Genomic DNA, 21,628 nt, shown 5'->3' with positions numbered 1-21,628 from the left:
ATTTTGGCATCTTGGAGAGATAGGACAAAACTATACTCTAGTATGTATGACAACGTTTTACTTGGGGCTTCACTGCTTCATTATCAAACTGAGTTGTAGGAAACACAATAACCTTAATTTAAGAGCTAACAAAAAAATAACCATACTACCATTTTTATTAACCCTACTACTATTTTATCATGATAGGCCTGGGCTATACTAAAATTTACGAAAGTCTGCACACGTGCGGTAGTCCGAGAGTCGAGGCTAGATATAATCACGTGACCTCAGTTGATTGGCTTTACGTTCCATTGACGGCATCGCTTGGGGCTCCGACCGAAGTCTTTGTGTGATCGCACATTGTTGAGACGAGAAAGCTTTTTCTTGGAAATTAACGTGTCTGACAGCGATGGCTGGAGTTGCCTCGCCTGTCATAATAGTGGTAAGATGACGTGAGTGTTGAGGCGTTGGCACTTTCTGTCACTGCCCAGTCTAGCGGGACCTCAACTAGATTTAGTCGTAAGCGAGTACAGTACGCACAGTATTTTTACTTCATAGTTGGTGTACAGTAGGAGCACATGGCTCGTTGTGTGTCTTTTTCCGTATTCCGTACGAAATGTAGATGCAGATGTTTTGCATGTTAGTATAATTGTGTTTGTCTTTTCTAGGTTGCGTCTCTTCTGTTGGCGGGATGGTGTTTTCCGGCCGGTGAGATGTTGCAGCTAGTATACATGTCGTGTTATAGTTTTGTAATTTTTGTCGTTTGAAGGAACTGCTTGTGATTCTAATCCTTGTTTGAATAACGGTACCTGTACCGGGAACGATACTGATTACAACTGTGCTTGTGTGAATGGATATACTGGAGTCAATTGTACTGATATAGATGAATGTGCATCATCTCCATGTCAAAACGATGGTACTTGTACTGACGATGTCAACATGTATAGTTGCAAGTGTGTGGCTGGCTATGATGGAGACAATTGTGAAACCAATATAGACGAATGTGCATCATCTCCATGTCAAAATGGAGGTAATTGTACTGACAATGTCAACATGTATAGTTGCAAGTGTGTGGCTGGTTATGAGGGAGACAATTGTGAAACCAATATAGATGAATGTGCATCATCTCCATGTCAAAATGGAGGTAATTGTACTGACGATGTCAACATGTATAGTTGCAAGTGTGTGGCTGGTTATGATGGAGACAATTGTGAAACCAATATAGACGAATGTGCATCATCTCCTTGTCGAAATGGAGGTAATTGTACTGACGATGTCAACGTGTATAGTTGCAAGTGTGTGGCTGGCTATGATGGAGACAATTGTGAAACCAATATAGATGAATGTGCATCATCTCCATGTCAAAATGGAGGTAATTGTACTGACGATGTCAACATGTATAGTTGCAAGTGTGTGGCTGGTTATGATGGAGACAATTGTGAAACCAATATAGACGAATGTGCATCATCTCCATGTCAAAATGGAGGTAATTGTACTGACGATGTCAACATGTATAGTTGCAAGTGTGTGGCTGGCTATGATGGAGACAATTGTGAAACCAATATAGATGAATGTGCATCATCTCCATGTCAAAATGGAGGTACTTGTACTGACGATGTTAACATGTATAGTTGCAAGTGTGTGGCTGGTTATGAGGGAGACAATTGTGAAACCAATATAGACGAATGTGCATCATCTCCATGTCGAAATGGAGGTACTTGTACTGACGATGTCAACATGTATAGTTGCAAGTGTGTGGCTGGCTATGATGGAGACAATTGTGAAACCAATATAGACGAATGTGCATCATCTCCATGTCGAAATGGAGGTAATTGTACTGACGATGTCAACATGTATAGTTGCAAGTGTGTGGCTGGCTATGATGGAGACAATTGTGAAACCAATATAGACGAATGTGCATCATCTCCATGTCAAAATGGAGGTACTTGTACTGACGATGTCAACATGTATAGTTGCAAGTGTGTGGCTGGCTATGATGGAGACAATTGTGAAACCAATATAGACGAATGTGCATCATCTCCATGTCAAAATGGAGGTACTTGTACTGACGATGTCAACATGTATAGTTGCAAGTGTGTGGCTGGCTATGATGGAGACAATTGTGAAACCAATATAGACGAATGTGCATCATCTCCATGTCAAAATGGAGGTACTTGTACTGACGATGTCAACATGTATAGTTGCAAGTGTGTGGCTGGCTATGATGGAGACAATTGTGAAACCAATATAGACGAATGTGCATCATCTCCATGTCAAAATGGAGGTACTTGTACTGACGATGTCAACATGTATAGTTGCAAGTGTGTGGCTGGTTATGAGGGAGACAATTGTGAAACCAATATAGACGAATGTGCATCATCTCCATGTCAAAATGGAGGTACTTGTACTGACGATGTCAACATGTATAGTTGCAAGTGTGCAACCGGTTGGAAATCTTCACAGTGTGAAACAGGTAATAGTTACATTTGTGGTTTGTGTGGACTATATTTTTATGTAATTGAATGTGCTACAGACATTGATGAATGCGTTTCTGGAGTAAACAACTGCCACAATAGATCTACGTGTACAAATACGAATGGGTCATTTAGTTGTGCATGTTTTACTGGCTATTCAGGGGATGGCATTTCGTGTACATGTAAGTTGGTTTATGACCATTGGTTGTCACACGTGTTGCTGAAACTTAATACTATCATTTTAATTACAGTACTTGCTCCTCAAAGCCCAGTTTTCAATGTAACAGTGACTGGTCTTCAATCTCGACAAGTTACTCTTTCATGGCAAGACACAAATCCGGTTGTTGACAACTATATTGTTACATTTGGTGACCGAAATGTAACATCAATCCAAAAGTCAGTAGTGGTAACTGGTTTACAACCTCATACACAATACACATTTACAGTTCAAGCAAGGAATGAAAATGGGTCAAGTCCTCTTGGCTCTAGCATTCCTGTGATGACACCAGCTTCTGGTAAGCACACTTGCATAACACTGGTATAAAGTGCTGATGTGAGTTGTGTTTAGAGCCAAGTTCTCCAAGAAGTGTCAACCTTAGTGTTATAAATTCGACTGCCATTAATGTGACTTGGGCTGTTCCAGCATTTCCCAATGGTATCATTATTGATTATGAAGTGCAGTATTATCGAACTATGGAAGGAAATTCAAGTGCAACTTTAAATCATGCTGGTAATATAAGCCTAATCTATGTGGTTACTAACCTGGAGGAATACACAAACTATTCAGTCCAAGTTCGAGCAGTTGTATTTCATCCTACTACCCCTATTACTGGCGATTTTTCTCTACCTGTTAATGCTGAAACAAATCCTGAAGGTTTGTAGACGTATTCTGCCATTCTCTAAAGGCACATGTACCAACGCGTTTCATGTTATTTTGTTTGTTTAGTTCCAGATGGCCCTCCTACTAATGTGCAAGCTATTTCTTCAAGTTCAACATCAATTAATTTGACATGGAATCAACCTGAATTGGATCGTCGAAATGGAAGAATCACTGGTTATCGCATTCAGTATTACATTCAAGCTAGTGGCAGTAATAGCACCATAGACAACTTAACAAAAACTGAATCATCTGCAACAGTTCCACAACTCAACAAGTACACTTTTTACTGCTTCAAAGTAGCAGCACGATCTCACTATGAACCACCTTCTGGCCAAAATGCTTATGGTCCTGACAGTAACCCTGTATGTGAGCAGACACAGGAGGATGGTAAGTTGAATGTATAATACTATATGGGAGTCAAACCTGTCACTTAAAATGAACTTTTATGGGTTTTTTGGTTTGCAGTGCTTTAATTAAGGCATAGCTTTTAGACTGGTTGGTATTGTGCTGCTTTAAGGGCTACATGACTAAAGCAGTGAGCATGATTGGAGATATAAAAATATGCAGTTACCGTGTTTATCTGATTTTTTAGAAGTTGTTATTTATTATATATGGAATTTATTATACCTTATACAGAAAGAGTTTACTGTGTGTTAGTTCATAGAAACTGCTACATAGTTTTTGTGCACTTGCTATTATGACTAATACATTATTGGGTGATTGAGTGACTGAGTACTATAGACATGTCTGATAGTTGAGTGCTGTGAATTTATGTACTAGCTGTTGTTATGTTATGATAGTGCCTGATGGACCTCCATTGGAGGTGGTTGCAACAGCTGTAAGTTCGACTGCTGTGAATGTATCTTGGCAACAGCCAAGAGAAGATCTTCGAAATGGTATGATTGAAGGATATCTTATTCAGTATCGTGAAAAAATGGACAGCCAAATGCGATTTAATACTTCTGAAATCACCAACACGATGAAGATGGTAGAAAACTTGAAGTTTTTCACAGACTACTGCTTTCAAGTGTCTGCAAGAACAAGCATCATTGGACAGTGGGGTCCATTTAGCATGGAGATATGTAAAGGAACCAGAGAAGACAGTAAGGGCTAGCAGTTACTTGTGTGGTACATTATAGGAATGTGTTGTTGTTGTTGTTATAATACATTATTGTGTATGTGCGTGTGTGCATATGTTTGTGCATGTGTGTGTGCATGTGTGCATGCGTTGTACATGCACACTTGTGTTGTACAGTAACACACTTGTACATGTGGTTTTGTTGTATCAGAAACAGCTATAATTTCTCACAAAGCAAGTGTAATTTAGAAGTACTAATCACTTAGAACAACTGAAGTTTACAAGGTGCATGGTAATAGAGTTTGGTTCTGTCTGTTTTGTAACAGTTGTAGAGTAGTAGACACAGTATTGCTCATATTCGTGCACCTATATGTATTAACACACTTTAGGATTGTTGTTTTATTAACTGTTTTCCTGTTGCAGTACCCGGACCACCTCTGAATGTCATAGCAATGCAAACATCTGCTGAGAGCATTAACGTGACATGGCAGATGCCTGCTATGAAGAATGGAATCATTCAACACTATACAGTCTATTATCGCAATCTGAACATCACCAACAGTACTGAGATGAACAACAAGACACAGGGAAATGTGTTGTCGTTCTTAATTCTTCAGCTTCATCCATTTACAGTTTATGCAGTCCAAGTGACTGCTACTACGGGTGCTGGTGAAGGTAATCGTAGTGTTGTTACTCAAGAACAGACAGATGAGTCAGGTTTGGGAACTGTTTGATATCAACAGTGTAGTTATCAGAGTTTGATTTTCTGTTTGCAGTTCCTGGGCAGGTTGCTTTTTTGGGAGTTGACAACATCACTGCAGTGTCTGCTGCTATTAGTTGGAGTCAACCTAATCAACCTAATGGAATCGTTGTGAGTTATTATTTGGTCATACGTGTGGGATGTTGCACAATAGAAAAAAACCAGACATTCACACCAGGGCAACGTATCTACATTGCTACTGGATTAAATGAACACACTCTTTATACAGCAGAGGTACAAGCAAGTACTTCCAAAGGCATTGGAATATTACGTACTGAACTATTTACCACACTACAATCAAGTATAGTTACTGTGTTTGATTATTTTTGTTTTATCGTTAACTAAGAGAATGATTGCGTATTTAGCTCCACGAATAGGTCCATCTATAGTGTCAACCACAGAAACAGCAAAGAGTTTGACAATTAGGTGGGAGGAGTTAAGCCAAGATGATCAAAATGGAGTTATATTAGGCTACAGAGTAACAGTTGTTGCAGTCAATACTAATAAACTCATCGCAATAGCAAATGTCACAGAACGGAATTTTACTCAAGGAGGTCTGAATGAGTACACTAACTATTCAGTTTCAGTTGCAGCGTTTACAAGTGTAGGAATTGGCAATTCTTCAGTTGCAGTCATTGAAACGCGTGAAGCTGGTAACAATTTTGATATGTACAATGTTGCTATGTAGTTTTCATTTTTACTTTATTTGGATATTGTTCTGTAGCTCCTGTTGCCAGTCCATCTGATGTAATGACACGTGTTTTGTCATCAAGAAGTGTGAGTGTCAGCTGGGGTCCTATTCTGAATAGTGATGATCGAAATGGAATTATTAGCGCCTACACCGTAAATATTACAAACAACCAGACTGGTGATGTTGCTCAGAGTTATGTAACTACTGGTCCAGAGGAGACAAGTCGGACTTTTGAGAACCTTGAGGAATACACTGGTTACTATGTTCAAGTAGCAGGATCTACACGTGCAGGCCTTGGACCATTTTCTCCTTCGGTGTACAATCAGACCTTAGAAGATGGTAAATTTGTTTCATGTGTTATTTGTCATGTACTAGAGTAATCTATTGTCGTAGCACCAAGTGGGACACCACAGAACGTCTTGACTAAAGTCCTTAATTTCTCAGCTATTTATGTAATGTGGGATCCTCCACCCATAAGTGAACAAAATGGAATCATTAGAGGGTATTATTTGAACTATACCAACAGAAAGGGGTTTTTCAAACAAGAAAGAGGATTCGAGAATACTGAATTTTTTGCTACTGGTCTTGATCCATTCACACAGTACAACTTCACTGTTGCAGCATACACTCGTATTGGATCTGGACCTTTAGCTACTGCTCAAAACACTACTGAGCAAACCAGTGAGTGTGTGTCATGTTTTTGTTCTGAGTCAGTTAATTTTCTAGTTTGGATGTCACAGGTCCAGGTGATGCTCCACGAAATGTTCATGTCACTAATAAGACGACTGCTAATAGAGCAAACGCTAGTGTAACACTGATGTGGAAAGAACCATCTACACCAAATGGAATCATTAAACGTTATGATGTTGAAATCTTTGTAGCAGGCACCAATGCCATTGTAGTTCAAATGTCATCCGAGATGGAGGAGCTGTTTATAGATTCTAAACTGGAGAAATTTTCATGGTATGAAGCTCGAGTGCGTGCTGTAACTATTGCTCCAGGCCCTTTCAGTGATAGAATTTTGTTTTTGACGGATCAGGATGGTTAGTGTGTCAATTACAGTCAGTTAGTGGGTTATGTATGAGTGGTGTTATTATTTAGTACCCGAGATGCCTATCAGTTTCAGTGTAGTCAATAGCACAGCTACTACTGTGAACGTGTCTTGGCAGGCACCAGCAGACAGCAATGGAATACGGCTGGGCTACTACTTGAATGTTACAGATCCAAAATACCTACTTGTAGATTCAGGAAAAGAAACTTTGCCTATTCCACCAAATGAACAAGAGAACGAAGATTCATTTTCAAATCTATTGCCTGATGATTCACAGTTTCTTGTTACCATGCTTCATCCATTTGCTAGCTATCGACTAACATTGCAGGCTAGAACAGTTAAAGGTTTAGGAGATGTGGCCAAATTAGACGTGCAAACTTTGCCAAGCTGTGAGTATCTAGTTCTTGTTACCTCACAGCTGTATTTGTGATTTGTTTGGTTGTTATCTAGCTCCAACTGGTCCTGTACAGGATTTGGTGTTAACAGAGGTGGCTGGAGTTCCCCACACTCTCAACACTAGTACTATGAGTGTGAAATGGAAACCACCTGTTGTCAGTCTACGAAATTCTTATATTCAAACATACAAATTTGAGTATATGAGGACAGACTCGACAAGCAAGCCTAGCGGCAAAGGCAGTGAAGTGCGTAGTCACACGGGTGGTTCATCTGATATACAAATGTTTCAGCAAAAAGGACTGGCTGCATTCAAAGATTACAACTTTTCTGTTTCTGCGTGTAGTGACTCAGCTGCTGAAGTATGCGGACCACCACTGAGTAAAGTAGCTAAAACGCCACAAGCAGGTTATACAGTTTGTTTCTTGCATGATCTATTGATTGTAAAACTATGTGCAGCTCCTGGTCCTCCAACTATTGTTGAAGTTACTGCAAAATCATCAACTTCAATTCAGATAAAGTGGAAGCCTCCTAATGATGAGAACATTAATGGAGTTTTGGTTCAGTTTACAATTTATATGCAAAGGACTACTGAACCTTTTGAGAAGAAATCGAAAGGGATTTCTGATACCAGCATGACTGAATACACAATCACGGGCTTGAACAAGTATACCCTTTATCAATTTGAAATGTCAGCAACCACTACCGTTTCAACTGGCGCATTAAGTTTAAGTGTTGAGATTCGAACTTTACAGGACTGTTAGTGGTGGCATTAAAGTAGAGTGTTACTGCTGTGCTTAATATTGTGTTTTCTTGCAGTACCTGGAACCCCAGAACTTCAAGAAAATCCTGCTATAGCACTAACTGTGGATAAGAATGCTGTCCAAGCTATTTTGACGTGGGATAGACCTACGCCTAATGGTATTATAATTGAATACGAGGTTCTGATAAAGTACAGTGGACAGAAGGTGGAGCTCTTATTTCTTAATTAATGTACTACAAATTAAGTCTGTTTAGCACATGCACTTTTGTTAAAGAGGGTGAACATACTTTGTGGGTGTTACAATATCCACTTAGACTGAGGTTGCATCAGAATGTTTGTGTGTTTGGTCAGTGATTATGCTGGCATTAGAAGAACCATCACCTGTGGACATAGGAGAGCAAAGTCAATTATTGAGAAGTACATTATTTAGATAATGGAAAATGCATTGCTTGTAGCAACAACAATTGTACTTAGCTGTGTTGGTTTACTCAGACCATTGTCTGTCTATCTTTGTCAACCATTTCCACTAATAGAAACACTGTTTAGTTTGTAAGCTTTTTACGTTGTTTGCAAGTTACTGTTCTACCTTCTAAATTAACATTTCACATTCAGTTGAAAGACAATTAAGTCACTGGTGCATAGTACACGTTGGTCATTTCCAGTGCTTTTTACACAGAGGTTGACTATATAGTGACTTGCAGTATTGTACACATTTTGTATGATAACACTTTCTAGATAATACACTCGATGTGTTTGTTTAACTCTTAGGGTTTGGTAGATGATTTGGAATTTAGCTTATGTATTAGTGATTATGTCAGGTGGGATAATTAACTGTGCACACTATCTTCGAATCATACATTTAAACTATCATTGAATCAGATTGTATATTGATATTTGGAAACTTAGATTGACTCAGTTAACTGACTAAAAACACATGCAGCATGGTTGCTGTTTTGTGGACATAGTATGTTGCAGCAGTGAAATTAATACAGCAAGAAGTTGTGTTTGTCATAACCATGCATTAATTTAATAGACATGTTTGATTTTTATAACTAGTTTGTCGTCTATGTTGTGAGCTAGCTACGTTTGTGTGTACAGGATCTTCGAAAGATCAATGATTCTAAGTATATTCTTGCTGAACCAACAGTGACAGTTCCTCTGTCTGTTTTTGGAAGCAAGAACTATGAGTTTCAGGCATGTTCTAGTATAGTGCTATTGTTGGGGTACTTTTAGTATTGTTTAAGTGTCTATAGGTACGTGCTTACACAAAAATAGGAGCTGGAAGCTACTCGAACATTGTGGGTGCAATGACACCACCTGCAAGTATGTTGATGTGAGAATTATAATGTTAGAGATTAGTGATCTGGTGCTCTTGTATAGATCCACCAGTTCCTGAACATCCAGTACCTGGAGGACCTTCACCTGCTACAACCACCACTATTTCGATTGTCTTTAATAAGGCATCTGATCAGAATGGTCCTGTTACTCATTATGCGATAATAGTACTGCAAGAACCAGATGGTAATTAAGTCACACAATAATCTTGTTTTATAATTAACTAAGTGTTTGTGTGATGCTTACTGATTATTTGTTAGGTGTAAATGCTCTAGATGAAAATAAAGAGCCCATCAGTTACAATGAGTTTAGTAGAATAGAAGACAATACTAAACAAAAAGCGCCATTCTTTGCATTTTTTGGACCCGAAGGGTCATTGGGGGAGGTCACCTTGTCATCAGCTCGACGGAAACGAACAACTGATAATGCTACGGTTGTTTTATCTTAGTGATACTACTAGAGTTTGCTTATGCAGTTTTGGTGCGTTTCCAGGGTTTGTCTTTCACGTTGGGAAGCACTAGAGCTGAGGCTTGTTCTGACCCCCAAAAAGTATGTAATGGGGAACTCAGTCCAGGCGCTACATACAGGTGAACTGCGTTGATGAAGTGGAGCATGTTATATATTTATGTTTGTGGGTGTTGGAATAATTGTTTGTTTCTTATCAAGATTTAAAATTAGAGCGTACACTCGTGTTGATAACAATGATCCTGCAAGTGGTTTGTTTTCCGACTCGGCCTATTCTGATTCTATCAAGACAGAAAGTAAGACGTTGCATATAGGTATTGCAATTGTGTTTGGAAGTTACAGTGTATTGCTTTTTGTTTACAGGCAGTAGCAGTGTTCCTGTTGTTGCAATTGTTGTTCCCATTCTGGTGGTTGCTATTATTGTAGTTGCAGTTCTTGTCTTGTATTTCTTTTGGTATAGACACTCATCGTACTCAAAGTACGCAGTCATTGGTTGAGTGAGTTTTCCTTTTCTAATGTGTTGTATTATAGAGCAGAGTCTGTAGAGTTGTCAAACTCCCATCTTGTATCAAAGGCAGAGATGCGTCGTCCATCATTTATTGTTCGTAACAGAGATGCTGTTGAAGGACGGCCTCGGCTACATAGCTTGCATCCATTACGGAACCATCCAAATCTATCAAGGTGCATTTGTTCTTGTACGTATTAGGCTTAGTCTTGTTTCTGTAATTTGGTTTGTAGACCAGTTTCTATAAGCCACTTTGCTAAACATGTAATCAGAATGAGTGCTGACACTGACTTCAAGTTTTCTGAGGAATTTGAGGTGCTTGTTTTGTCAGGCATATGTTGCTCATTTCTAACTTTGTTGTTGGCAGACTGTGCAAGGAGTTGGGCTAGAAGGCACTACTGAGGCATCATTAATGGATGAGAATAGGCCAAAAAATCGTTACACCAACATTCTGGCATGTAGGTTTTGTATGGAGTATAAGCATTGACCAAGTTCATTATCAATGTAGACTTTCAAAACACCTGACTGATTGAAATGGATTGTTTATAGTGGATTAGTACATACAGTAATGGACAATACTGCGTAGGTACACAGAATGGTTAGATGACATTGGATTGGTTATTACCTATTACCTTACCATTGCAAGAAAATTTTTCATGAAAATTTAGGGTGTGAATTTGTAAGAAATTTTCTTGAATTTGCTATGCATTGTAGATGACCATGCTCGTGTGAAGTTATCTTTTACTGACGACGAACCAGGATCTGATTACATCAATGCCAACTACATTCATGTCAGTACTGTAGCAACATGTATGTGCTACTCTTAGAATTCAAATCAAACTAAATTGTGCTATTTGCTACATAGGGTTATAACATGCCTCGGGCATTTATTGCAACTCAAGGACCCATGCCTAATACATTTGATGACTTTTGGCGCATGGTGTGGGAGCAGAACAGTAGCACGATTGTGATGTTGACACAGTTGTTGGAAAAAGGAAGGGTAATCAGTTAACAGGAATGTAAGGCTGTGACATTTGTCTATCTGTTGATTACATTTACAGACAAAATGCCACAAGTACTGGCCTGATGATGAGCCAGTTGCCTATGGTGACATCACAGTAAAGAAGACAAGTGAAAAGAACTGCTCTGACTGGGAGATACGAGAGTTTACTGTACAATGTGTAAGATCGGAAATAAGACATTTAACTACATTCTCATCAATGCTGTGCTCTCTCCAGGGTAAGCAAATTCGAGTAGTTCGTCAGTTCCAGTTCACAACATGGCCTGATATGGGTGTTCCTGAGGACTCGTCTAGCATTGTTGATTTTGTCCGCTATGTCAGAGCACAACAAGTGGCCGATGCAGGTCCCATGATTGTTCACTGCAGGTTTGTCAACTTAGTTTGTACGCTCCTTTATTAGAAATTATTGCTTTACGTTGTTTTACAGTGCTGGTGTTGGGCGGACAGGCACGTTTATGTGTATTGACACTGTTCTACGGAGAATGCGTGAGAAAGACACCCTTGATATTTTTGGTGTTGTCTGTGCCATGCGACTTCAACGTAATCATATGGTTCAGACTGAAGTAAAGACTGTGTACATAGTAGTATTAGATTTTGTTCTTTTACTCAAATCGTTCTGTCTAGGCTCAGTACATTTTCATACACAAGGCTGTCTTGGATGTGGTGAAGCAATCGAACCTTGCTAGAACAACTCCACCTGCATCAAAAAATGACAATATAAATATATATGCCAATACAGGTAGTCAACTCACGTGACAGTTGGGCTGTGTGTTTGGGCTGTCTTGTCATGAGCTTGCACAGCATGATATTATAGGTTGCCCAATGCAAGACTCACTAGTCATAGTTACTATCTAGGCTAGTTATGAAATTGTGTTTAATTGTAGGTGAGCTACGGGAGCAGGCATTGGCAACTACTGGGGAGGCACTGACTGTTGTTGAAGAGTCAAAAATGTGAAGCAAGTGTTATATCTGGCAATTATTGGTTGGCACTGATTTTTCTTGGATCGCAATACTGGGCTTGTTTTATTTGAATGTTTTACTATTTCGTGTTTTCTGTATTGCAAGTTGCTATAGCTTTGCAACATTTAGTGTTAGACTAGTACTGAGACTTCGGGAGTTGTCTAGCTGTTCTAACGCGTTTTTCTTATTCTTTTAATATGTTTTTAGCCGTTTGGTGTAGGTTTTGTGCTTTACTATTATTGCTGTGTGGGTGTAGTGCAGGGGATAAAGTCAATAGATTAGGGATTGTCTATTATATTATAGTTGCGAATGTCTACTGAGGCGATTTAATTAATTATTAAGGAATTAATTAATTATGATTTAATGTTATTACTCCTAGTGCTTGAGTCTTTGGTATAAATTTGAAGTGGGACAGACAGAATCGATCGATTCCGCTAACCTAATATTCCAACGTCTGCTTATGCACCGACTCTAACGTGCGATTCGCCTAATGACCAACTGTCGCGATGATGCCAACATTCTCAGCGGACGGTGCAAACAAGGAAACTGTTTGTGATCAGCCTAACGCCGGATGCTCTGCCCTCCTGCCTACAGCGTTTACCAGTTTCCTAGAATGTTAGGATCTTGGAGGTGCCACAGACGCAGAGACGCACCTTGGCACCTGTTCCCCTGGGTTTCGTCTTCTGTTTTCTGCTCTCGCAACGCTTCGTGCTGTCTAAAGTAGTTGATTTTACGTTAGGCTGTACATACCAAACATGTGTAATGCTAGTGAACGCGTTGCGGCAGCGAGCACGTTCAAGCCTCTCTCTAACTGCGGTTTTTTGAGACGCGCGCTAACTTGTGAATATCTAATTGTGCAGATGTATTGTGCAGTCAGCTGGTTCAGGATTGAGATCAGAGGTTTATGTTCTACTAGTCACGTATAGCGGCGCTCTCGTGAATATTTACGTAAGTCTTGACCTCGACGATCGTATCTGAATCGAGAGGCGTTTCGTATTTTCGCTCTGTTCTTTGGTAACACAGTGGAGTTGAAGCTACGTGTAAGCTGTTGGTTGTTCGGGTTTAGGCCGTTCTTGTTCATTTGGTTGCCACGAACATGTTCTACAGTCTTTGGACATGTTTAGTTACACCTATAACCACGCCCATCTATTAACTAATCAGTTCTATTCGCCGCCACATAATTGTTGAACTGTTATCAGGCCACTTCACGATATGGATCCTCACAACTCTTTTTCCAAGATTGAAGACAGCCAGTCTAGAGGGCTAGTTGTTCGTATTTCGATACCAGATCAGAATCTACAGGTTAGCTACATGAACAACTTTTGCTAGATTTGTAGAACCCTCGCTAGATAATCTATTTCCGGACACTATAGTTCCCATTACGTCGATCTGTTTATTTTTTTATAGAAATGCTTGATGTTGAACCCCTACGACACGGTTGGTGCTGCGAAAGATCAAATGTTGACTCGTCTAGCAAAGGTGCGTGGTCCACCATGCTGCTAATGAGGTGCCACTTTCTGTTGTAAATTCTCCATTGTTGATTCTTCTTTGTTCTTTGGGTCTAAGGATGTGGATGATGCTGTTAACTATGGTTTGTATCTCCCGCCCTCGAATGGTCGTTCTGGAAAGTTTCTTGAAGAAGACCGTCCTCTCGCTGACTACTCACTGCATCATCCCATTGCTCTAGAGGTAGATATGCTTTCCTGTAAAAGCTAGTTTGACTTATTAGATTTACAGCCTTCTGATGGACGGGTGGTGTGATCAGGTGACGTACTTCTTTTTACAGTTCAAATTGAAAAGCAGAGACTATCGAGGAGAAAGACCAGATGATAAAACTCTCCATAAGTCAAATACGAAGGTAACTGTGTGAGTTTTTACTATTAGTTAATTTGATAACTTTCATTCTAACTATAGGTCAACCAGAGGAAATTTATGGATCACGTGACTCTTGCTCACGTCGAAAAGATGATGAAACTGCTTGACAAAGGCTTTGATCCAAACTTTCAAGATGAACATAGTGGAAGTGAGTTACTTTGTGCAATGTACTACTTTATGGAAAAGAAATTTTTGATTTTTATGTCTTTCATGATCATGCAGAGACACCATTGATTGCAGCTGTAAGTTTGAGTGGCAACTCTTGCAAAGACACAATAATGGGTCTTGTCAATAGTGGAGCACACATGGATTTTCGTGACAAAGAGGGGCAGACTGCTTTGCATCATGCAATCAGGCACAATAATCAGCTGGCTCTGAAAGTATTATATATATATATATATATATATATATATATATATATATATATATATATATATAATTATATTTGTTGTGTCTACGTAAGAACTGATAGAAAGTGTAGTGATGTTTTGATTGTGTAGGTCATGCTTGACTTAGGTGCTTCACCAAACTACAAAGATCGGAAGGTATTACTTACCATATATGCCTTGCTAATACTTTATTGAAACTAGTGTTTAACAAGTAGACTGCATGTACTCTACTTCTAGACCTGTGTACATTGTATTGTACTTTTGTGATAAGCATAGACAAGTAGACATTTGGAGACCTGATCGAATACTTATTGTATTCATGTGCAGTATTGGCATTTGTCATTCTCTTACTTTCTATTTCACTTGGGATTTTGAAGAATCTAATTTTAGGTTTGCTAAAATAGCATTTGTTGTATTGGTAAAGAAAGATCGAAATGAGAGAAACTTTGGGAATTGACTTGAGAGTATGAAACAAAAATGGTAGTACTAGATAGTTATTTGTTAGAGTAGTGGTGGAGGACTATACTGGTGGTAGTAGTGATGGCTGGTGTATGACAGTGCTTGTGCTTTTGAGAGCAAGCTATGATGCCTGTGCTGAAGAAGGCACACTTTGTCATCATGCAAGGACAGTGTTGGTAAACAAATGCCTTCATGACATGTGCTATAATGGCAATGGTCTGATAATGAGCTCAGCTTGCAGGAACACATTTTGAGAATGTTTTACAAACCAAGACACAATCACCAAAACAATTTATTAATAGGAATGATATAAGTGCATATTTTCAGTTCTACCAGATCTAGTTGTTTGACCATTGCAATAGCAACAAATTCCATGAGGCAATGTTTGATGGTTGCTGTAGGGTCTTACTCCTGCTTACTACTCAGCTCTGCTAGGTGGGGATGCTTGCTGCTTGGAGCTTCTGCTCAGTGAACGCGCAACATTGGAGGCTCATGATCTGTCTAAGTGGAGAGAAATTCACCAGGTTTGTAACGAATACCCACATTACAGTGTATTGCTAGTGTATTCATAGCATGATAAATTTACTATAGGTTTGCAAATATGGCAGAGTGAAACATCTTGAGCATCTCATTTTCTATGGAGCAGAGTTAAATTCTCAAAATGCAACAGGAAATACTGCTCTCCACATTTGTTCTCTCAACAGCCATGTATGGTACAGTAAACAGGTAACAAGTATGCAGTTGTCATAACTGTGTTTTGTAGGAAGAATGTGCTCGAGTATTGCTCTTTCGCGGGGCTAACAAAGATGTGCTGAACTATGCTGGACAGACAGCATATGAGGTAGGCATAGCTAGATGTACTGGTATTTTCTTATACTTGACATGAATTTATGGTTTAGGTTGCTGTAATTTCAGGCAATAAGGCAATAGCTAAATTAATCGAGACTCATTCACATGAAGACACAGGTACAGTATATACATGTATTTAGTGTAGCCTAATGACATGTATTGTATTTTTGTACTTGTTGTGTTTGTAGTTCTTTTTCGACAGAAACCTACATATACTGCTCGGCGGCGTCAAACTATTGTCAGCCCAAAAGCTAATGAGATGGATCACAGAGGAATTGATGTTGCAAATTTAAAAGCTGTGTCTGTCATGTCTGATGTAAATAGCAGCCTGGGCAGTGAGTCACCAACAAGTATGAGTATTTTGTGTGTTACTAGTACGAATGATATGTTTGTTAATTCTAATTTAAATGAAGATATCCATAAACATTCTACCATTGCGTCAAGCAGTGATGCCAGCTCTTCTGTAATTGGTGGAAGAACTCCTGAGCAACCACAAGCTAGGAATGTTTCTCAATTTGATGTCAATGGCTTTCCATCACCCCCAAGAAGTCGTTCAACAACAACTGCCATTCCCAATGCTGTTCTTCCTCCTAAATGCAATAGTGTTGCCAGTTCTCATTTGGTGTCACCAGACAGTATGACAGTTCAAGTTTGCCATGATCCATACTCATCATTAAAAAGGAAGCAAAATTTACAACCAAGATCTCCTGGTCAAAGTCGAAAGGCATCTGTTAAAGTTGTAGACAGTACTAGATCACCAAGATCTTCCCCTCAAGTAAAACTCAAGCATGGTCAATCTCCACCAGTCAAAGTCAAACAGTCCAGATCAACTGTGTCATCTGCCTCCCCCATGCAACTTCCAAAAGTATTTGCTCGGCTATACCCTGCCGTTGAGGGTAGGAAGTTTATTGCAGTCATCAACTATTTTCCAAACAATTCAGAAGAGTTGGAGCTGGCAGAGGGTGATGAAGTGGAACGTAAGATTGTTTGAATTGTTACAAGTCTGCTCAAATGAGTGCACTGACATTACAATATTGACTGTACAGTTTTGTTTGTTGGAAAAAACGGAATGTGGGAGGGTAGAGTTGGTTTAAAGCAAGGCTGGTTTCCAAGCTATGCAGTAAGGGAGATGGCATCTACAGGTAGGACTACTGTGAATCATGAAATGACATAAATTGATTTGGTTTGGTTAGGACATGTTGTTATTCCAACTGCAAAAAACTCAGACTCGGGTAAATTTGTGGGGTCATGTAGCCCTTTTTTGGATAGGCATACTGTAGTGATGCAACGGAGTGATGTGGGGCTAGGCTTTTCTATTCGAGGACCAAAAAGTAAGAATGTGTATTGTTTGGTTTGATGCTCATTGTCATGTAGTGAATTGTGCAGCTGTTTCACCCAACTTGAATTTCAGACCAACAGCTACAACACCATCATTGCAACGAATTGGAGAGGTTGATAAAGGGGGAGTAGCTGAGATGTCTGGTCTTCGTGGTGGAGATCATATATTGGAGGTAAGAACACCAGCAAATTCTAAAAACTAGTTGACGTTTTACGGTGATTTAGCTGTCAGGACTGCACGTGTCAGGAGGTCAAGTAAATAGTTAGTCCTGCAGTATATATCCTGGGGCACTGACAATAATAATAGCACTATAAACACATTAATCTCTAGTCACTCTGTGTGACAAGCTATTCTATAACATGAGAACCCTTCAGCTAGTTGCTGGCTTCCAGGTGGTGGCTCTGGTTTGTCTTTACTCTGGCCCCTGCAGGTAACGTGAACCCTTCTGCGAACTTACCGTTTCTACACTGGGTAGGTGAGGTTCTTGACAAGAGAGAAAAACTTCAAAAGGAATATCATCAAGCTTCAGTGGGGAGGACCCATCCTTGGTACATGAACGTATGAAGACCAAATGCCACACAGGCCAGCGACAATGCTACTAGGATGCAGAATTTCTTAATGCAGGTTGATTTACCAGTATTACTAAATTTTGGAAAATAGAGTAGTTTCAGTCTTTCAAAAAACTTAGTCAATTTGACAATAATTTGCATTTGCGATGGGATCAAGGTGTTAAGTGCCATGTGTTTGTAATATTTCTAGGATAGAATTCTTACAGGGTTGGGGTGTACATCTAAGTTTAGTAAGATGTGTCGTGGAGTGTAGTGTATATGTGGCATTTTTAGCGTTAGTGCAGTTCAATTGTAAAGGGTCCGCTTAATGGATTTTAGTTTACTTGCGATAGAAGGAAATAACTTTCCAAATAGTTCAAGCTACCTAGTTGGTAGTTATCAAAGCATCTCAATTAATACTGTGCAAGGACCTATTTCAAGTATGTATGCTCAGATTACATTACTCATTGCATAGGAAGGATTGGTGTGTCACAAGAAAGGAATACTCTCTTGTTTCCTCTAATGTTTGCTTTGATTACAAAAGCTATAAATACATAATTCTTTGTAGGGGGCATTGTAAATCACAGTACTTCTAAGTTTGTATGTAAAAGTAAGAGCTCCTAATAGGGGCATGCATTTACTTTACAGTTCAATGGCTATTCCAACTGACACTAACAGCTAGAGGTGCATTCATGCTTAAGCATCCTTGCCTCAAGGACACCTGAAGGTATGGACAAAAATAAGGCAGAAGGCACAGTCCCTTGTTCTAGGGACGAAATTCCTATTCTTGATGTAGGTATACATGTAACCCTAGTCTAATATAAATAAGATTGTTTTAGCTAGTTGTGGAAATATTATGACCACTGTCTGGTGTTAATGGGTGTTGGTGAAGGCTCAAGATCACCCTTTCTCTTTCCAAAGAATGTATGGCATTTCTTCTATAGGTGAATGGGTACAATGTTGCAGCATCAAGTCATTCAGAAGTGATCAAGCTTATCAAGGCGTCGGGCCCTGAGCTAAAGCTGACTATTGTCAGTCAGCGACGATTGAACCCAACTGAACAGAAATTCTTGTCATTAACAAGCAGTGACAAAGCTTTGACACAAAGCTCTAATTCAGACAGGAAGCCATCACAAGGAGTATCAAATGATTCTGCCCAAACTGCTCTCATTTATGCGACTCCTCCAAGACAACGTGCAATGACAACAAGCGGTCTGTTTGTGATCACTAATATTTGGTAGATATCATTTAATTTGACTGCTTTGTTTAGTTATTAGCAAAAATTCTCCACCCAGACCACCCCTGAGAAAAAGTTCTAAACTGACATTGGTGTCAGGTATGCTGTACTTGTATAGTAAATTGGCTATGTGATATTACAACAATATTGTATGGGATACTTTTGTCTCTAATAGGTGATTCATTGACACAGAGAGAAAGGACCAGTTCATTACCCAGTCAACATGGCAATGTTACTTCAGAACTAGCTGGAGCACTGGCCAAGAGATCAGCTCAAATCAAGGCAGGTGCGCAGTTGTTTTCTGAGAGAAAAGTGGACAGCAAAGATTCTGATTCAAACAATGCTGCATCGATGATTGCTCAGTTAGCAGCTCAAAGAAATGCTAGGGTCAACGGAGATATGACAAATTTGGCAAATGAAGACAAGGTGGAAAGCAGTGCAAATAACAAATCGGCTAATGTGGAAATGAGTGAGTTTGAAAAAGCTTTGGCAGCTCGCAAAGCAAAACTAGCTGCCCGACCTGAAGAAAATAAGGGAGATACACCGGACAGGAAAGCTGACTGTTTAGGTATTAATGCTACAGAAGCTGAAGTTGATGATCATCAGACAGGAGCACCTGATGAGGAGAAAGTTGTAAGACAAATGGTCAGAGATGACAGTGGAGTAAGGATCAAGGCTTTGAGTGATGCTGCCTCCAAAAGGCAAATGAGACAGCCAAATGTCAAAACGAGTACATCTAAATCTGCTAATGAGACATCAGCAAGTAAACATGAACAGGTTCTATTTGACTTGTCTGCAGTCCTAAATGCTGTACCAACTACAGACCATCCTCGTGGACACAGGACTAATATTGTAAGTGGTGCTGGTTCTGGCATTGTGAAACAGGATGTTCCCACAGCTACTAGCGAGACTGTTGCAGTTGTTATTGGAAATGAGACAGTTGATATGGACTTGGACAGAGTTTTGGAATTGTGGGGCAAAGAAACAACAGTAAACACTCTGCATCCCAAGAAAATAGATACAATCTATCTTGACAGTGAACAGAATGAGCTTGTGAATGGCACTTCGAGTTGGGACAATATTCAGTTGCCACCACCTGATTTCCTCTTTGATGCCAAAACCACAGTCAACCAGACAGAAAGGCATAGGAATGGTAGTAAGAAACAAATACTGCTGGAAGCTTCAGAAGGTCCATTGTCCACCACAGATTCAGTTCCTTTTCCTGCAAGGTTTAGTACAAAGCAAGTTGTAGCAACTCGACAGTCTGGTGGTGCATCTCGAACAAATGATATGGTTTCAACTCTGCCTTTGCCAGAGTTAATTCCTGGTCTCAGCATGTTAGAAGCAGAGTTGGGAGATATGTATCCATTTGCTGTACCTTCACCAGTGCTGGATAATGTACCACATGACAAACTGCCTTCTCCTCCCACTGATTTCTGTAAGATGGAGGGTGGTTTTGTAGTACCACCTCCAGAGACATTTGACACTACTTGTGTTGATGAAGACCAAGTATTGCAGGGTAACTCTCAATTTGGTGGTTGGATTCCTCTACCTGTTGATGAAACAAAATTTCCCATTGATGTATCTATGCTACCGCCTCCTCTAGATATGCCTGAATTTGATGAGCAGGGTCATAATCAGCAGCTGAACCCAATGTCATTTTACAGCCTTCCATCCCCTATCTATGGAAATATTGAGGAAATGGGTCATATGAAGCATGGCTTGGTTAATAATGGAGATGGGCCTCCACCATTACCTTTATGTCCACCACCGCCATTGGACAATAGAAGGGACAAGAGATGGTCTGACCAACTACCCCCTCTGCCTGATTATTCTCCCACTGACAGCGGAGTTGACACTTGGACAATCCCTGATACTGAAGATCAATTGAGTTGGCAACACAGGTAGGACAGTGTGTGGTTAATTTGTGGTATGACATAATTTACTGGTTGGTTGTGCTTCACAGAGTGGATTTTAATGCTGTTGGCTATGTGAATGGAAGTGCTCTGAATGGAAGTGCTCTGAAAGCAAGAGAGCCAAAGCCGAAGGACAAATTATTTTCTCTCAATGCTGTAGTCGAATCAGATGACTCATCTTCAGTTCTGGTTGGACAAACTGGTGTGTCTCGTGGGAAACCAAACAAATCATTGTGTTTTAAGCCTCTTTTGCAGTGGACAGTAAATGATGTGTCAGATTGGCTCAGATCATTTGCCATGGAGGAATACGTGCAATCTTTTCATGACAATCAGATTCAAGGCTCTCACCTGGCTGAGATGACTAAAGATGACTTTAAGGAATTGGGCGTTCTTCCCCTAGGCCACAGACTAACCATAGCAAATGCTGTTGCCAAGTTGCAGTAAACAAAAACAACAAACTCCGCTGGTCTGTTGGTCTTTCTGTATGGTTTACAGTTCAGTGATATACAAATAGGAACAGTACAATAGTAACTATTTTTAGCATAATAGTGACCTTATAAGGAGTTCCGGAAGTTGCCTTGCTCTTGCTCCGCCTTTAACCACACCCGTAAATGCGGTTTGCTATTTTTGTTATAACGCACCAGCTCTCCCTCCATAAAGG

The 21,628-nt window shown here is 39.8% G+C and overlaps 2 protein-coding genes across 5 annotated transcripts; both read left to right on the top strand.

The window, feature by feature from the left end:
- Positions 1–792: 792 nt before the first annotated feature.
- LOC134186463 (receptor-type tyrosine-protein phosphatase delta-like) lies at positions 793–12,657 on the top strand (the record flags this gene model as incomplete). The annotated part of the gene is made up of 33 exons (XM_062654436.1): positions 793–2,452; positions 2,513–2,635; positions 2,705–2,968; positions 3,022–3,327; positions 3,400–3,720; positions 4,134–4,436; positions 4,835–5,128; positions 5,188–5,472; positions 5,537–5,824; positions 5,896–6,201; positions 6,256–6,543; positions 6,603–6,905; positions 6,964–7,302; positions 7,364–7,714; positions 7,766–8,065; positions 8,126–8,274; positions 9,168–9,263; positions 9,323–9,392; positions 9,450–9,590; positions 9,665–9,837; positions 9,897–9,991; positions 10,071–10,165; positions 10,233–10,347; positions 10,401–10,550; positions 10,608–10,689; positions 10,742–10,832; positions 11,089–11,165; positions 11,240–11,374; positions 11,436–11,555; positions 11,613–11,761; positions 11,823–11,958; positions 12,020–12,134; positions 12,280–12,657. Coding segments are annotated over 33 exons (7,791 nt in total), but the record flags the coding sequence as incomplete, so codon positions are not given.
- Positions 12,658–12,965: 308 nt separating this feature from the next.
- On the top strand, positions 12,966–21,513 carry LOC134186360 (SH3 and multiple ankyrin repeat domains protein 2-like). 4 transcript variants are annotated; one of them, XM_062654297.1, is made up of 21 exons: positions 12,966–13,303; positions 13,555–13,657; positions 13,763–13,834; positions 13,922–14,044; positions 14,121–14,213; positions 14,270–14,378; positions 14,453–14,610; positions 14,731–14,775; positions 15,480–15,602; positions 15,670–15,786; positions 15,842–15,919; positions 15,978–16,044; positions 16,116–16,277; positions 16,341–16,904; positions 16,974–17,069; positions 17,121–17,258; positions 17,314–17,438; positions 18,759–19,026; positions 19,085–19,150; positions 19,227–20,955; positions 21,018–21,513. In XM_062654297.1, exons 2-21 carry the CDS (start codon positions 13,568–13,570, stop codon positions 21,409–21,411), a joined length of 4,617 nt encoding a protein of 1,538 aa, XP_062510281.1. In that variant the 5' UTR covers positions 12,966–13,303; positions 13,555–13,567; the 3' UTR covers positions 21,412–21,513. The 4 variants fall into 4 exon arrangements, with proteins under 4 accessions (XP_062510281.1, XP_062510282.1, XP_062510285.1 ...); XM_062654298.1 differs by having other exon boundaries at positions 12,966–13,395; XM_062654301.1 differs by having other exon boundaries at positions 12,967–13,657; positions 14,142–14,213.
- Positions 21,514–21,628: the final 115 nt, after the last annotated feature.

Source organism: Corticium candelabrum, chromosome 11 (genome assembly GCF_963422355.1).
Source record: "Corticium candelabrum chromosome 11, ooCorCand1.1, whole genome shotgun sequence".
Classification (NCBI taxonomy): domain Eukaryota; kingdom Metazoa; phylum Porifera; class Homoscleromorpha; order Homosclerophorida; family Plakinidae; genus Corticium; species Corticium candelabrum.
This window is presented reverse-complemented; position numbering and strand designations above follow the sequence as displayed.

Bases quoted from the DNA above. Each gene is read 5' to 3' on its own strand.
- LOC134186360 (XM_062654297.1), top strand. From the start codon at position 13,568: ATGGATCCTCACAACTCTTTTTCCAAGATTGAAGACAGCCAGTCTAGA. The intron at 14,214-14,269 runs GTAACTGTGTGA...TTCTAACTATAG, and splicing joins TCCATAAGTCAAATACGAAG to GTCAACCAGAGGAAATTTAT. The intron at 19,151-19,226 runs GTATGCTGTACT...TGTCTCTAATAG, and splicing joins TAAACTGACATTGGTGTCAG to GTGATTCATTGACACAGAGA.